This window comes from Pelophylax lessonae (genome assembly GCF_965119305.1).
Source record: "Pelophylax lessonae genome assembly, chromosome: 2".
Classification (NCBI taxonomy): domain Eukaryota; kingdom Metazoa; phylum Chordata; class Amphibia; order Anura; family Ranidae; genus Pelophylax; species Pelophylax lessonae.
Genome location: NC_138769.1, coordinates 670205022 through 670223427, shown reverse-complemented (window position 1 = coordinate 670223427; position 18406 = coordinate 670205022). Strand labels below are relative to the sequence as shown.

The following is an 18406-nucleotide window of genomic DNA, read 5'->3' as shown; positions in this document are numbered from 1 at the left end:
TGCACAAGTTTTAGTAAATATGCCCTAAGTCTACAGATTTCCTGACTGTGGAACAATGATGCATTTCCTAAACAGTCTCTGTCACTGGGGGAAGGAGTGAAAACTGCTGTATATATGCAGACACCTAATGACAAACTTCAACACAACTTCAAAGGGTCAAGGCTTTGTCTGTCAAAACGGCCAACCGTTCAGCCATGATAGAAAGATGTGAGAAGCTTTTGCAGATGTGTAAACCTCTAGGTCCCCCCTGTATTCCACACCCACAGCACGAGGCTCCTATTTTCCCCAATGAGAGTCTTTTTAAAGGGTATCTAAGGCCTTAATGCCTTTTATTTTTTTTTTTAATTTTGGATAAAGTAGAGAAGAGTTAAAAACCCTCTTAGGTTTTTATTACTGTCTGTGACTCCAACAGGGAGATTCACCCTCTCTGTGGGGTTAATTTACTAAAAGCAAATAGACTGTGCACTTTGTAAAGTGCAGTTGCAGTCTGCAAGGGCAGTTGCTCCAGGGCTTAGTAAATGAGCAGAATCTCTGCTGACTTCCATCCATGTGCAAGCAGAAATACATTTTTTTTATATTTTTTTACCTTTTATGTGATTGCGAATTCATTGCAAAGTGAAGCTTTACCTCGTTTACTAAGCTCTGGGGCACCTGCACTTTGCAAAGTGCACAGTCTGTTTTCCTTTGGCAAATCAACCCCAACCTCTCTATGGGATTCATTTACTAAAAGCAATTAGACTGTGCACATTGGAAAGTGCAGTGGCACTCTGCAAGGGCAGTTGCTCCAGAGATTAGTACATGAGCAGAAGCTTTACTGACTTACCTCATTCAATACCATGCAGGCAAAAATGCTATTTTTTTATTATTTTCCTTGTACGTGATTGGGTATTCATTGCAAAGTGAAGCTTTACCTCATTTACTAAGCTCTGGGGCAACTGCACTCGCAGAGTGCAACTGCATTTTGCAGAGTGCACCATCCATTTGCCTTTAGTAAATCAACCCCTATGTGTGCTGGCAACCACTGAGATCAAGGGTAATTGGAGAAACAGAGCCGCTCAGGTGTATCAGTCCAACCTGGTGCTGGTAAGACCCGTCATCCGGATAAAGTGCAAAGGAAGTAGTAGAACCGCACTCAGGTAGATGAAAGCAATAGAAATACTTTTATTCTTCAAATCATATGTAGACAGACAGTGCAGGGAACAGGTAATCCAAGGTTAACGCATTTCACGGCACACACAGCCGCTTACTCATAACCGTCGGTTATGAGTAAGCGGCTGTGTGTGCCGTGAAACGCGTTAACCTTGGATTACCTGTTCCCTGCACTGTCTGTCTACATATGATTTGAAGAATAAAAGTATTTCTATTGCTTTCATCTACCTGAGTGCGGTTCTACTACTTCCTTTGCTGGCAACCACTGTCATTTGGGCTGCAACTGAGGCAACATTTAAAATTTTGAGCTATCACTGCAATAGGGATGGAGGGAATTGTTTTAATAGGTTACTTTACTCCAGTTACTTTCCTCTTATAGAGAGTTCCTCTTATATCCTCTTCTGCCTACAAGACATAAAGTAAAGTAATTCTCCCCAATGGGACACCAATGGTTAAAAAAGGCAGTGGTTTTAACCATCATTAACATCTTTCCATATAGACCTCTGTGTGATTGGATTGTATTTTACAACTTTCATGAAACCACAGCTACATTTGTTCACCTGCAAGACTTCTGGGTCCAGGCGTAGAATACGGCCAGGATTTTGAACTTTCTTTCTCTGAATATGTTCTAGAAAGGCCTGCAAAATTAAAAAAAAAAAAAAAAAGAGGCTTTAAATGTCAAAATGTGTGTTGTATAGAAATCCGTATTCATATAAGAGAGGTGGTGTACAGTCTGCAGACTCCTGGGGTGCAGGCCATGGCCAGTAAGAATGAAAGGGAGTAAGACGTTAGGCTCTCTAGTCATACAGCTGAGCAAGGATGGGGATAACTAGAGAATTTGATTGTTTTATTTTAAAAGACAAAAAAGTGGAAAACCTTCAGGACAGGAAGGAAAAAGTAAGCTCAGGGTTGGTTTCTCCAGTGTGCTGATCATTATTAGTCCTAAGATCTGGCTGGCAGGGGCTGAGATAAAAACACAAAGGGTGAGATTTATTAAAATTGGAGCACACAGAATCTGGTGCAGTGGTGCATAGTAACCAATCAGCTTCTAACTTCAGCTTATTGAATTAAGCTTTGGCAATAAAACCTCAAAGCTGATTGGGTACAATTCACAGCTGCAATAGATTCTATGTGCACCAGTTTTAGTAAATCTGCCCCAAAGTCTACAGATATCCAGGCTGTGAAACAATGGTTTATTTCCTTTAAGAATAAGATTAAATAGCTGTGAAAGTTTGGGAGATATTTACGGCCCTATATTATAAGACCTTTACACAAATTATATCTCCCAAACTTTCACAATGGTTTATTTCCTAAACAGACTATCACTGGGGGAAGGAGGGCAAACTGCTGTATATAGGCAGACACCTAATAACAAACTTCAACACAACTTCAAAGTGTCAAGGCTTTGTCTGTCAATACGGCCAACCATTCAGCCATGATTTAAGAAAAATAAAAACTTCCGCGCTATGGACTAAATGGATAGATAAGTGAAAAAAAATGTGTATAAATAAATAGATAAAAAATATGTAGTAAATGTATAAAATATATATATAGATATATCTAAAAATAGGCTGCAGCCTCCCTGGATGATAGTCCGGAGACTATGCACTGGATAAAAAGGAATAGGGGTGATGGCGCTGCCTATATAATTTAGATATAATAGAAATGTAATAAACTGTGATACAAAGTGCCTTAAGCTAAAAACAATAATGTGTAATATTCAAACAGTAATATATTCCATAAAAACTTCAATTAAGTGCAAGTGCAAGGTATAAAGGTGCCTGCAAAAAGATTGGAAAGTGACTGGTGCAATAATTATATGAGCAATAAATAATATGTAACATGCAATTTTAATGTGCTGAAAAATATGGTGCTATATAAAGTGAGCTGTTCCACTCATACCACGTGTTGATATGGGGAATAAAAAAGTGCCAACAGAGCCAAATAGAAAAAAGTTATTTTTTAAAATACAGCTTGCAATGTCCAATAAGGAAAGATCCAGTAGAAAAGTCTATATCATGTGCGGTGACTTCAAAAGCAATAAAGGTGACAGCACTCGGAACAAACCGACACTCAGGTGAAAAGGTGACCCCGTGGTGGGTGGTAAGGTGCTGGGATTCCTTTGGTAAAATTGCACACTTACCAGAGACACCCACCCCACACAGGGGTATAGAGCGGGTGTTTTTTATGGGTCTGGCAACCTAGCGGTATCCTCCTATCCCTGGATGGAGGGCGTGTGCCGAGGATCAGGCTGGTCCTGGTGTGGATGTACCCTAGGATGGTCCCCTGTGTGCCTTCCTGCCTAGGTGTGTTCCGAGGGATCCACTCAGCTCCACTCCCGATATTTAAACCATCTCCAGGCGCCCGACCCGCCTCCTTACACACCCGGATACACAACACTCCATAGAAGACACAGCCCGCTCGCTGCACAGGATGCAGTGCAGCGAGCGGGCTGTGTCTTCTATGAAGTGTTGTGTATCCGGGTGTGTAAGGAGGCGGGTCGGGCGCCTGGAGATGGTTTAAATATCGGGAGTGGAGCTGAGTGGATCCCTCGGAACACACCTAGGCAGGAAGGCACACAGGGGACCATCCTAGGGTACATCCACACCAGGACCAGCCTGATCCTCACACACGCACACGCCCTCCATCCAGGGATAGGAGGATACCGCTAGGTTGCCAGACCCATAAAAAACACCCGCTCTATGCCCCTGTGTGGGGTGGGTGTCTCTGGTAAGTGTGCAATTTTACCAAAGGAATCCCAGCACCTTACCACCCACCACGGGGGTCACCTTTTCACCTGAGTGTCGGTTTGTTCCGAGTGCTGTCACCTTTATTGCTTTTGAAGTCACCGCACATGATATAGACTTTTCTACTGGATCTTTCCTTATTGGACATTGCAAGCTGTATTTTAAAAAATAACTTTTTTCTATTTGGCTCTGTTGGCACTTTTTTATTCCCCATATCAACACGTGGTATGAGTGGAACAGCTCACTTTATATAGCACCATATTTTTCAGCACATTAAAATTGCATGTTACATATTATTTATTGCTCATATAATTATTGCACCAGTCACTTTCCAATCTTTTTGCAGGCACCTTTATACCTTGCACTTGCACTTAATTGAAGTTTTTATGGAATATATTACTGTTTGAATATTACACATTATTGTTTTTAGCTTAAGGCACTTTGTATCACAGTTTATTACATTTCTATTATATCTAAATTATATAGGCAGCGCCATCACCCCTATTCCTTTTTATTCAGCCATGATTGCCTGATGCCGAAGGGACACATCCCTGGATCCCAGCGACAAGGTAAGTAACCCTCTACAAGGATCCAGCGATGCTCCCTGGCGGTACCCCGAGTGTGGCTCGGGGTTACCGCTTATGGCAGGGAAATCCCACCCCGAGCCACACTCGGGAATACCGCCAGGGAGGTTAACAAATGGTTAACCTTCCCAAACACCTTTCCATATGGACCTCTAGGCGATTGGATTGTATTTTACAACTTTCATGAAACATTTGTTCACCTGCAAGACCCCTGGGTCCAGGCGATGACGAATGCTAGGATTTTGAGGTCCCTTAATTGGAGTTACCGTTCTCTGAATATGTTCTAGATAGTAAAAGATAAGCTGCGCTGTAGTTTGAACCATCAACTGAAATAGTCCATAAAAAAGTCCAATGCCAAATAAAGGTTGTGAAAACTTGTGCAGGTACCCCTTAACAAATAGTTGATATAGAAAAGCCAGGTGATGAATATTCAATTATCCTCACAGACGGGACACACTATTCACCCAATGACATTGGGGCTTCTCAGCAGAGGGCATTAAGGTAAAAGAAATTGGACACCATAGTGTAAATCCAGATTAAAAGGAGTTAAACACCAAAAATAGATATTCAGGCCCTGTTCAGGTACCGCTTACCAGAAATAAGTTGATGTAAGGCCAAACAGTATAAGGAGACTCCAGGTATGCCTCAGATAATGGGGATCGAGGGACCTTAATGATGTCAGTATGGAACTCCAGTAACGTGTAGATTGAGTGATGAAAAATAAAACAAGGCAAACGCCATAGCGTAAAACCAAAAAAACAGGACAAAAAACACCCAAGTGATGTGCACACAACAGGTCTCGTGAGGGAAGAGTCAGTGCATATGGGGGACCAATCACCAAATAAACTCCATAAGTACCCCTTACCAAACACTAAAGGGTTGGGAGCAAAACAAAGGAGTATGTGGGGTGTCAAACCAATGAAGATGGCTGCTTACCGGATGGATAGGAAACAGAAAAAAGAGGGACACCAAACATGCAGACCAAAAGACCAGTGGTGTGTATGGGTACTCTTACCAGCTTCAATGGTTAAACAGGCAGGGATGTGAAACTCAGCTCAGATTCCCAGGAGAAAACGACCAGCTCAACAGATGATTGAATGGGTAAGGGAATCCAGTAATTGACACTCAAAACGGGACTTCTCCAAGGGGCTCAGGGCTCAGAGGTAGATGAGAGGGCAGCCGAAGAACACAGAGGAGAGAGCCATAGTGTAAAACCCCAATAACATTTATTGTAGAAAAAGAATAAAACTTACAAGCATCGGAAGAAATAAGCATGTACAGGGAGATGTGCGAGCCGCCGGCCGGACGGCTCCGCTCGCCCGTCCTTCAAAGGTGGATCACGTGGGGATGACGTCAGCCCTCTGCTGAGAAGCCCCAATGTCATTGGGTGAATAGTGTGTCCCGTCTGTGAGGATAATTGAATATTCATCACCTGGCTTTTCTATATCAACTATTTGGTAAGGGGTACCTGCACAAGTTTTCACAACCTTTATTTGGCATTGGACTTTTTTATGGACTATTTCAGTTGATGGTTCAAACTACAGCGCAGCTTATCTTTTACTATTTATTTTGGGGTGTCTGTCGCACTTGAAGTTGCTGCTTATTGTTTTGAATTTGCGCAGTTGTTTTCCTTTTATTTCTCATGTTCTAGATAGGCCTGCAAAATAAAAATCAGGTTTTAAATGTTACAATGTATGATGTATAGCAATCCGTATTCATATAAGAGAGGTGTATGGACTGTCAGAGTTTCGGGGGGCACGCCGTGGCCAGTAGGAATAAAAAGGAGTAAAACGTTGGGCTCTCTAGTCATACAGCTGAGCAGAGCAAGGATGGATGGGGGGGTGGGGGGGGTGGGCGGGTTGAATAAGTAGGGCATTTGGTTGTTTTATATTAAAAGATAAAAGAAGTTGAAAACACTTTGGAGAGTTTAAAGGAGAAAGTAAGCTCAGGGTAGGCTTCTGCAGTGTTCTGATCATTAAAGCAGACCTTCATTCTCTAAATCAACATTGACTATTTTTAATCCTTATGCTGTAGCATTAGTAAATAGATAGGAAAGTATATCATATTTACTTGTTTTCATTTTTTTTTACATTTCTTCAGTAACTTCCTGGTTTATATGCCTAGGCAAATGATGTCATACTCCCCAGGGGTCTTCAGGAGAGGAGGGGTTGTCTTAGTTAAGCACGCCGTCCTGCCTGCATGCTTGAGTCAAGGGCAGATGGACTCCAGGAAGCAAATGGATACATGAATCATATGCCCTTACTCAAGATGGCCACCACCAGAAATTTCAGGGGGGTGCATGTCAAAGTTCTCCTCAGCTAAATAAAGCATGGATGGATAGGGGAGTTTGCTTTGAATATTAATAAGTGAGTCCAACAGCATTTTTGGTTTATGGTTCTCAAATGCGGTGTGGTTCCGCTTTAAAAGTCCAAAGAGCTTAGTAAATGAGGGCAAGCTCTGCTGATTTCCATCATCCAATCATGTGCAAGCAAACATTTTTTTTTTTTTTTTTTTAATTTTCCTGGCATGTGGTTGGTTATTGCTTGTAAATAGAGATGTCGCGAACATAAAATTTTCCATTCGCGAACCGGGCGAACCGCCATAGACTTTAATAGACAGGCGAATTTTAAAACCCACAGGGACTCTTTCTGGCCACAATAGTGATGGAAAAGTTGTTTCAAGGGGACTAACACCTGGACTGTGGCATGCCGGAGGGGGATCCATGGCAAAACTCCCATGAAAAATTACGTAGTTGGCGCAGAGTCGGGTTTTAATCCATAAAGGTCATAAATCACCTAACATTCCTAAATTGTTTGGAATAACGTGCTTTAAAACATCCAGTGTGTGAATACAATCAGGTATGACATTGTATCGATCAGGTAGTGTAAGGGTTACGTCCGCTTCACGGTGACAGACCAAACTCTGACAGACCAAACTCCCCGTTTAACGCACTACAAACAACCGCAAACAGTCCATTTGCACAAGGTTGGATACCAAGCTAGCCATGTCCCGTTCCTTGTCCTCACTGACGTCATTAAAGGTCTCTTCCTCCACCCAGCCACGTACAACACCAAGGGTTCCCGAAAGGTGACAACAAGCCCCCTGGGACGCCTGCTGTGGTTGGTCTTCCACCTCCTCAAAGCCACCTTCCTCCTCTGACTCCTCTTCTTCAGAGTCCTCTCTCTGCGTTGCCGCAGGTCCAGCAATCGACGACGACAAGGCTGCTTCTGGTGGTGATGGTGACCACAACTCTTCCTCTTCATGCTCATCTACGGCCTGATCCAGCACTCTTCCCAGGGCACGCTCCAGAAAAAATGCATATGGGATGAGATCGATGATTTTGCCTTGGGTTTGACTGACCAGGTTTGTCACCTCTGCAAAAGGACGCATGAGCCTACAGCCATTGTGCATGAGCGTTCAGTAACGCGGCCAAAAAATACCCAGCTCCGCAGAGGCTGACCTCTTTTTTTTTAAATTAAAAAAATCTGTTCATACCATTTTAATCTCAGTTTTGTCCCCTATCAGGGGCCGGTGTATGGAATAGATTTTAGGAACCGGGAGATGGAAAAAGATGGTTGTTCGGTCCTCTTACTTCCAATTTGGGGCACGACGCATGCGCCGTGCAATGTACTGTGCCACCCTATATGAGTGGTGTGTTAAGTAGTACTTATCTTATCAGTTTAATCCCTGTTACATCCCCTATCAAGGGCCGGTGTATGGAATAGATTTTAGGAACCGGGAGATGGAAAAAGATGGTTGGTCGGTCCTCTTATTTCCAATTTGGGGCACAGCGCGTGCGCCGTGCAATGTATTGTGCCACCCTATATGAGTGGTGTGTTAAGTAGTACTTATCTTATCAGTTTAATCCCTGTTACATCCCCTATCAAGGGCCGGTGTATGGAATAGATTTTAGGAACCAGGAGATGGAAAAAGATGGTTGGTCGGTCCTCTTACTTTCAATTTGGGGCACAGCGCGTGCGCCGTGCAATGTACTGTGCCACCCTATATGGGTGGTGTGTTAAGTAGTACTTATCTTATCAGTTTAATCCCTGTTACGTCCCCTGTCAAGGGCCGGTGTATGGAATAGATTTTAGGAACTGGGAGATGGAAAAAGATGGTTGGTCGGTCCTCTTACTTCCAATTTGGGGCACAGTGCTTGCGCCGTGCAATGTACTGTGCCACCCTATATGAGTGGTGTGCACACAGTACAGTCTGTGGGCCTGTGGCCTCTCACACATGGGCAGGCAACTGCAATATATATATATATATATATATATATATATATATATTTAAAAAAAAAAGCAGACTGATGTACCAGCCCTAAAAAGGGCTTTTTGGGGTGCTGTCAGGACACTGTCCTTACAGCAGATGGGTCTTTGAGGACTGGAGTGGATACAGAACACTGGCCTAGCTATTAATTCAGCAGCAGCAGCAGCACTCTCCCTGCTCTAACTAACACTGCAGCTTCAGAATGAATCTAAGATGGATGCTGTCCTTGCTTTTTTATTGGCGGTGGGAGGGTCTGGGAGGGAGGGTATGCTGATTTGCTGGAATGTGTCTGCTGACTGTGAGGTACAGGGTCAAAGTTTGCTCAATGATGATGTATAGGGGGCGGACCGAACATCGCATATGTTCGCCTGCCGTGGCGAACGCGAACAAGCGATGTTCGCGGGGAACTGTTCGCCGGCGAATAGTTTGGGACATTTCAACTTTTAAAGTAAAGGTTTACCTCATTTATTAAGCTCTGGAGCAACTGCACTTTCAAAAGTTCACAGTCTAGTTGCCTTTAGTAAATCAACCCAACAGACTACCTAAAACTGGAGCACACAGAATCTGGTGCAGTTGTGCATAGTAACCAATCAGCTTCTAACTTCAGCTTGTTCATTTAAGTTTTGGCAAAAAAAAACTAGTAGCTGATTGGTTACTATGCATTGTTGCATCAAGTCCTGTGTGCACCAGTTTTAGTAAATTTGCCCCAAAGACTACGGATCTTCAGACTGTGAAACAATGGTGTATTTTCTAAACAGACTCTATCAATGGAGGAAGGAGGGAAAACTGCTGTATATAATGTGCAGACAGCTAATGACAAACTCCAACATGGCTCCTGGCCATTGGATTGTATTTTGCAACTTTCATGAAACCACAGCTACATTTGTTTACCTGCAAGTCCTCTGGGTCCAAGCGCCGCGCAATGCCAGGATTTTGAACATTGTTAGTTTCCGTTCTCTGAAAACGTTCTAGATAGGCCTGTGAAATGAGAATCAGGGATTTTAAATGTCGAAATCTCAAAATGTATGTTGCATAGCAATCTGTATTTATATAGGACAGGCATACTTTCTGTTAGACTGTTGGAGGCCAGGCTGTGTCCAGTAGGACTAAAAAGTTTAAGCTCTCTAGTTCTATAGCTGAGCAAGGACAGGTGGATAACTAGACCTTTGGTTGTTCTATTTTAAAGGAGAAAGGGGTGGGAAATACTTCAGAGAGCTTAAAGCAGATCTTCACCCATATTATGATATTTCCTTCTATCAATCCCACCCCACTCCCAGTACACAAATATCAACTTTTTCAAATTTTTCTTTTTTTTTTTTTTTACTTACACTTTTTTAATAGAAGGTTTTGACCCACCCCCCCATCCTCCCTCCTCACCTAGGTGAATTACGTCAGTGCCCCTATTACTCCTTGAGATATGTGATGGGCATATCCCAGGAAGAACTGGGACCACTACAGTCATTCCATTCATTAAAGGAGGAGGGGGGCTGGCTTAGCGGAGCATCATCGGGACAGGAGGTGGCACCTGAATCTGGAGAAGCCAACAGCCTCACAGGGGAACATGGCAGCATGGGACCCAAATGGCATCTGCAGAGAAGAGGAACTCAGGAGGACAACGCTGGATCCACTGGATAGGTGAATATCTGAACTGAGGACAACCCAGCATCAGGTAGGCAGGGGGGGGGGGGAGCCCTGGAAGGTTTTACCCCCTTTAAGACCAGGCAATTTTTTTTGATACAGCACTGCGTTACTTTAACTGACAATTGTGTGAATGTGCGATGTTGTACCCAAATAATATTTAAGTCCTTTTTTTTCCCACAAGTAAAACTTTCTTTTGATGGTATTTGATCACCTCTGCAGTTTTTATTTTTTGCGCTATAAACAAAAAAGGACCGACAGTTTTGAAAAAAATATATATATTTTTTTACTTCATGCTATAAAATATATCCAATAAAAAAATGTAAAACATCAAATGTATTCTTCAATGTAGGTCAATATGTATTTTGCTACATATTTTTGGTAAAAAAAAAATCCAATAAGTGTATATTGGTATAAGTGTTGATTGGTTTGCGCACAAGTTATAGCATCTACAAACTATGAGATAGATTTATGGAATTTTATTTACATTATTTTTTTTATTTTTTTTACTACTAATGGCAGCGATCAGCGATTTTTAGCAGGACTGCAACATTGCGGCGGTCAAATCTGGCACTAACTGGGACCTTCAGGACTCTACTCTTACATGAATGTATTGTGTTTTCTGCCGATTGATGTCTCTCTCTATTGTATCATCTGCTTCCTTGTCATTCAGAGCCTGTGTTGTGTAATGTAATATTTCTTTTTTAATACGTCCCTTAGTACCTGCATATTCCGACTGGGACTGTTTTGAAATGCTTTGCAATGTTATTGTTTTTGTTTCTTTAGGGGTTCCCTACCCCTTGTATGTTCCTTATCTTTGCTTATATTCTCAATAAAAATTACACTTTAAAAAAAAAAAAAAAAAATCTTGCACTAAGTGACACTTTTTGGGGACCAGTGACACCAATACAGTGATTAGTGCTAAAAAAAATTACTGTGACTGTACTAATAACACCGGCAGGGAAGGGTTTAACATCAGGGCCGATCAAAGGGTTAACTGTGCTCCTAGGGAGTGCTTTCAAACTGTGTGGGGGATTGCTTAACTGGAGGAAGACAAGATCTCCATCTTCCTCTCTGGCAGAACGGTGATCTGCCTTGTTTATATAGCTGCGTGTGTCTCAGACCCAGAGCACAAGCCAACGTACAGGTATGTGGGTTCCCGCAGGAGGGCCACCCTGCCGTGGTATATCTGCATGGGGCGGTCCTTAAGTAGTTAAAGGAGGCAGTGGGCTTCAGGTAGGTTTCTCCAGTGTGCTGTTCATTACAGCAAAACCTTGATTTGCGAGCATAATTCGTTCCGGAAACATGCTTGTAATCCAAAGCACTCTTATATCAAAGCAAATTTCCCCATAAGAAATAATAGAAACTCAGATGATTCGTTCCACAACCATTTATTCATAAATCCTTCAGTTTATAGTCAATATAAATAGATTCTAGCAATGTGATTTCTTGAGTAACCATAAAACGTCCATCCAAAAATGGCGCCTCCACAAGGGGATGAGAAGCAAAATCCAGCAAGAACTACAGAGTATAAAAGAGGAGAGAGGCGCCTCTAAGTGTAGCAATATGGTTACATTTAATGAAGGTTCAACATTTAGCAAATCACATGGATGATGATTAACCACTTGCCGACTGCTCCACACAGATTTACTACCGCAGGGCGGCTCGGATGCGCATAATTACGTAGATCTACATGACTAAGCGCATGTGGTCTCGGCGGCTTGTGGACCTGCGCTCCCACTGTGATTAGACACAATGGGAGCCAGACCACGGGAGGAAAAGGCTCGATCGCTGCCAGCCTCGCACAATCTTCATAGAAACTGACAGAAGGGCCCCCTGTCTATGTAAACAAGGCAGGCAACTCTCCTGTCAGACAGGCACAATGAGATTGCGTGTCTCAGCTCAGCTGAAACACCCATCTCTGTGTGCCTGTCACAGAGCCCCCCCCCCCCCACAGTTAGTAAGCACAAATAGGCTCACACTTAACCCCTTGATCATCCCCAGTATTAACCCCTTCCCTGCCAGTGTCATTTATACAGTAAGGCCTCTTTCACACGGTCTGCATTCCGTTGCGGACCGTGCTCTGCTCAGCGGGGATCGATCCGCCGATCCCTGCTGAGCCGGCGGATGACAGCTCCGTCTCTGCACTGTGTGCGGAGAGGGAGGTGTCAGAGCCCCGCTGCTCTCTATGGGGAATCGGATGAGAGCGGACCGCCTGTCCGCTCTCATCCGATCCCATCCGATCCGATCCCCAGGACGGATGGAAAATAGGATTTCCCTCCGTCCGGATTTCACGGACAGGATCGGATGCGGATGGCAGCGGGTGTCAGCGGACATGTCACCACTGACATCCGCTGCTCCATAGGGCTGAATGGGGCATCCGATCAGATCCGCCTAAAAAACTGACAGGCGGATCTGATCGGAACGCCCGTGTGAAAGAGCCCTAACAGTGCATATTATTTAGCACTGATCACTATACTGGTGTCAAAGGTCCCCAAAAACTGCCCCTTAGTGTCAAATTTGTCCTCCGCAATCTCGCAGTCCCTCTAAATATTGCTGATCGCCGCCATTACTAATGAAAACAACAAAAAAAAATAAAAAGTCCAAAAATCTATCCCATAGTCTGTAAACGCTAAAACTTTTGCGCAAACCAATCAAAATACGCTTTTTGGGATTTTTAAAATAAATATGTATCACAATAAAAATTGGCCTAAACTGATAAAAAAAATTTGATTTTTAAAATTTTTTTATTGGGAATGTTTTATAGCAGAAAGTAAAAAAAAATTTTTTTTTTTTTTTTTCAAAATTGTCGTTCTTTTTTTGTTTATAGCACAAAATCTAAAAACCACAGAGGTGATCAAATACCACCAAAAGAAAGTTCTATTTGTAGGGAAAAAGGGACATCAATTGTATTTGGGTACAGCGTCGCACAACTGCGCAATTGTTAGTTAAAGCAGGCATCCAAGGTAAAGCTGTCCACGTAGACTGTTCTCTGTACCGCTGGCTCTCACCGCTGTCAGTCTGCAATCGTGACCGGGAAGACTACCCTGCGGTAGAGCGATCTGAAAGTGAGGCTTAAAGTCCTCGTGAAGCGCAGTGTGGAAGGGATGATGTCGATGGCGGTGCAGAGGATGGTCTATGTGGACAGCTTTACCCCAGATGCCTGCATACTTAGATGTGCCTGTTTTAATCATCAACCATGTGAGTTACTAAATGTTGAACCTTCAATAAATGTAACCATATTGCTACACTTAGCTTAGAGGCGCCTCTCTTTTCTTTTATACTCAGTTGTGACATGACACTACTTGTATATCAAGACATCGCTTGTATATCAAGTCAAAATTTGCAAAACACTCTCAGACCAAGTTACTCTCAATCCAAGGTTTTACTGTAATAATCTGGCAGAGTTTGAGACAAAGGGACAAAGTCTACAGACTGGCAGACTGTGAAACAATGGACTTTAGCTTGTTTATAGCCAACCTTGGTCAGCTATGAATAGGCACTGAATAGGTGCGAAACGTGTTAGATGTTTTCTACTGGTCCCCTCTTCTTTCTTTATGGATATGTGATTTTACTGCAGTACCTACAATAAAGGTGGTTTTAGATGTGGATACTCCAACTCTGCTTAAAGTGGTTGTAAACCCACTTTGTTGACATTTACCTATAGGTAAGCGTATATTAAGGCTTACCTATAGGCGCTATAAATATCTCCTAATATGCACCGTTTAGGAGATATTTACTTTTAATGCAGCCAATGACATCATCGGCGCATGCGCTCTGAAGGAACGGCCACCCGTGCCGTTCCTTTAGAGCTCTGTGCCATGAACGGCGGCTCCCGCGCACATGCAATCACGCCTCCGGCCAATCAGATAGCCGGAGGACGTGAACCAGGAAGCAGGATGGCGGAACATGTCGACAGTCCTGTCGCTGAGCGGGCGGCACTGGGGGGGCTTCCTTTTAAGGTAAGCTCATTATGCCTTTGTCTTTACAGGTTTTTTTTTTCCTAATTTTTTTTCCCGAGGGTTTACTTCCTCTTTAAGTGTCAGAGCTTTGCCTTTCAAAACAATCAGGACTTCAGCCATGAGAGGAAAACTTGGACAGACATGGGAGTAAAGCCCCGTACACACGTACTGATTGTCGGCCGAACGATCAGCCGTCTTTTGTCCGGTGCTGTCCTGTCGGCTGAAAAGTGCTAAAGACTGCACACGAATTTTGTCGGCCAACAACAGCCGACTGCAGAAGTGATGTCATGTGTTGGTTTACTTTCCGTGTCTTTTTTCTTCTCTGAGCATGCCCAGTCTTGCTCATCTGCTGTTTGTCGGCCGAATTCTGTACTGACTGACGAACAATCGGCCGTTCTGGTGTTGGTCAACAAAAATTTTATAGCCTGCACACCAGATTCTGTTCGGCCGAAAATTCGCTGTCGGTTGTCGGAAGCATCATACTAACAAACCGACAATCGGCCGATCGGTCGGTGGCCGAATATTTACGGTCGATAATCGCTACGTGTGTATGGGCCTTTAGTCACACATGTGCAAGTCACAAGCAAGTCTCAAGTCTTAACCTTTAAGTCTCAAGCAAGTCCCAAGTTACTGTGGCGAAAAGCAAGCAAGTCAAGTCGAGTCCCTGCTAGAAGTCAAGCAAGTCAAGTCATTTATTTTAGTCAAGTCACAAATCAAGTCAAAATACTGATCTACCCCAATTTTCACCTTTAAATCAGTTAACAGTCAGTGGTCAGGAAAGGTTTTGTTTTATTTTCAACATTAACAAAACTGCTTAGTGCTTTTTTCTTGGCGTATTAAAGAAACACTTTGAATGCCCAAACAGCCCAAACTCCCCGTTTAACGCACTACAAACAACCGCAAACAGTCCATTTGCACAAGGTTGGATACCAAGCTAGCCATGTCCCGTTCCTTGTCCTCACTGACGTCATTAAAGGTCTCTTCCTCCACCCAGCCACGTACAACACCAAGGGTTCCCGAAAGGTGACAACAAGCCCCCTGGGACGCCTGCTGTGGTTGGTCTTCCACCTCCTCAAAGCCACCTTCCTCCTCTGACTCGTTGCCGCAGGTCCAGCAATCGACGACGACAAGGCTGCATCTGGTGGTGATGGTGACCACAACTCTTCCTCTTCATGCTCATCTACGGACTGATCCAGCACTCTTCCCAGGGCACGCTCCAGAAAAAACGCATATGGGATGAGGTCGATGATTTTGCCTTGGGTTTGACTGACCAGGTTTGTCACCTCTGCAAAAGGACGCATGAGCCTACAGCGATTGTGCATGAGCGTTCAGTAACGCGGCCAAAAAATACCCAGCTCCGCAGAGGCTGTCCTCTTTTTTTTTTAAATTAAAAAAATCTGTTCATACCAATTTAATCTCAGTTTTGTCCCCTATCAGGGGCCGGTGTATGGAATAGATTTTAGGAACCGGGAGATGGAAAAAGATGGTTGTTCGGTCCTCTTACTTCCAATTTGGGGCACGACGCATGCGCCGTGCAATGTACTGTGCCACCCTATATGAGTGGTGTGTTAAGTAGTACTTATCTTATCAGTTTAATCCCTGTTACATCCCCTATCAAGGGCCGGTGTATGGAATAGGATTTTAGGAACCGGGAGATGGAAAAAGATGGTTGGTCGGTCCTCTTATTTCAAATTTGGGGCACAGCGCGTGCGCCGTGCAATGTACTGTGCCACCCTATATGGGTGGTGTGTTAAGTAGTACTTATCTTATCAGTTTAATCCCTGTTACGTCCCCTATCAAGGGCCGGTGTATGGAATAGATTTTAGGAACTGGGAGATGGAAAAAGATGGTTGGTCGGTCCTCTTACTTCCAATTTGGGGCACAGTGCTTGCGCCGTGCAATGTACTGTGCCACCCTATATGAGTGGTGTGCACACAGTACAGTCTGTGGGCCTGTGGCCTCTCACACATGGGCAGGCAACTGCAATATATATATATATATATATTTTAAAAAAAAAGCAGACTGATGTACCAGCCCTAAAAAGGGCTTTTTGGGGTGCTGTCAGGACACTGTCCTTACAGCAGATGGGTCTTTGAGGACTGGAGTGGATACAGAACACTGGCCTAGCTATTAATTCAGCAGCAGCACTCTCCCTGCTCTAACTAACACTGCAGCTTCAGAATGAATCTAAGATGGATGCTGTCCTTGCTTTTTTATTGGCGGTGGGAGGGTCTGGGAGGGAGGGTATGCTGATTGGCTGGAATGTGTCTGCTGACTGTGAGGTACAGGGTAAAAGTTTGCTCAATGATGATGTATAGGGGGCGGACCGAACATCGCATATGTTCGCCTGCCGTGGCGAACGCGAACAAGCGATGTTCGCGGGGAACTGTTCGCCGGCGAATAGTTTGGGACATTTCAACTTTTAAAGTAAAGTTTTACCTCATTTATTAAGCTCTGGAGCAACTGCACTTTCAAAAGTTCACAGTCTAGTTGCCTTTAGTAAATCAACCCAACAGACTACCTAAAACTGGAGCACACAGAATCTGGTGCAGTTGTGCATAGTAACCAATCAGCTTCTAACTTCAGCTTGTTCATTTAAGTTTTGGCAAAAAAAAAAAAACTAGTAGCTGATTGGTTACTATGCATCAAGTCCTGTGTGGAGCAGCTGAGGACCTGGGAGGAGGAGGAACAGGGGAATGAAGAGGAGATTTGGGATGAGTGGCAAGAGTTTAAGGACACAAGGGAATACAGAGAAATAATAGGAGTCGAATGATAAGAAGAGATGGGGGGGGGGGGATAAGGAAGGGAGGGGGAAAAAAAAAAAAAGGGATAAAAGGTAATATGTGTAAAATGTATATGAAACAATTCTCCAGCGATTGGAGTGTTGTAAATAATTTTTTACCTGGAAAATTGAATAAAGAAATAAAAAAAAAAAAAGTCCTGTGTGCACCAGTTTTAGTAAATTTGCCCCAAAGTCTACGGATCTTCAGACTGTGAAACAATGGTGTATTTTCTAAACAGACTCTATCACTGGAGGAAGGAGGGAAAACTGCTGTATATAATGTGCAGACAGCTAATGACAAACGCCAACATGGCTCCTGGCCATTGGATTGTATTTTGCAACTTTAATGAAACCACAGCTACATTTGTTTACCTGCAAGTCGTCTAGGTCCAAGCGCCGTGCAATGCCAGGATTTTGAGATTTCTTAGTTTCCGTTCTCTGAAAACGTTCTAGATAGGCCTGTAAAATGAAAATCAGAGATTTTAAATGTTGAAATCTCAAAATGTATGTTGTATAGCAATCTGTATTTATATAGGACAGGCATACTTTCTGTTAGACTGTTGGAGGCCAGGCTGTGTCCAGTAGGACTAAAAAGTTTAAGCTCTCTAGTTCTATAGCTGAGCAAGGACAGGTGGATAACTAGACCTTTGGTTGTTCTATTTTAAAGGAGAAAGGGGTGGGAAATACTTCAGAGAGCTTAAAGCAGATCTTCACCCATATTATGATATTTCCTTCTATCAATCCCACCCCACTCCCAGTACACAAATATCAACTTTTTCAAATTTTTCTTTTTTTTTTTTTTTACTTACACTTTTTTAATAGAAGGTTTTGACCCACCCCCCCCCCATCTCCCCTCCTCACCTAGGTGAATTACGTCAGTGCCCCTATTACTCCTTGAGATATGTGATGGGCATATCCCAGGAAGAACTGGGACCACTACAGTCATTCCATTCATTAAAGGAGGAGGGGGGCTGGCTTAGCGGAGCATCATCGGGACAGGAGGTGGCACCTGAATCTGGAGAAGCCAACAGCCTCACAGGGGAACATGGCAGCATGGGACCCAAATGGCAGCTGCAGAGAAGAGGAACTCAGGAGGACAACGCTGGATCCACTGGATAGGTGAATATCTGAACTGAGGACAACCCAGCATCAGGTAAGCAGGGGGGGGGGGGGGAGCCCTGGAAGGTTTTACCCCCTTTAAGACCAGGCAATTTTTTTTGATACAGCACTGCGTTACTTTAACTGACAATTGTGTGGATGTGCGATGTTGTACCC

At 43.6% G+C, this 18406-nt stretch overlaps 1 protein-coding gene across 1 annotated transcript in view; it reads right to left on the bottom strand.

Annotated features, from left to right (window-relative positions):
• The window catches only part of LOC309548243 (uncharacterized protein), a 73780-nt gene that overhangs the window by 26055 nt on the left and 29319 nt on the right, over positions 1–18406 (bottom strand). The window contains exons 5-8 of the mRNA XM_082248194.1: positions 17504–17590; positions 9641–9727; positions 4681–4806; positions 1710–1787 (exon numbers count right to left, since the gene is read on the bottom strand). Of these exons, the coding sequence (XP_082104320.1) occupies positions 1710–1787; positions 4681–4806; positions 9641–9727; positions 17504–17590 (378 nt within the window). The remainder of the gene's footprint in view (positions 1–1709; positions 1788–4680; positions 4807–9640; positions 9728–17503; positions 17591–18406) is intronic.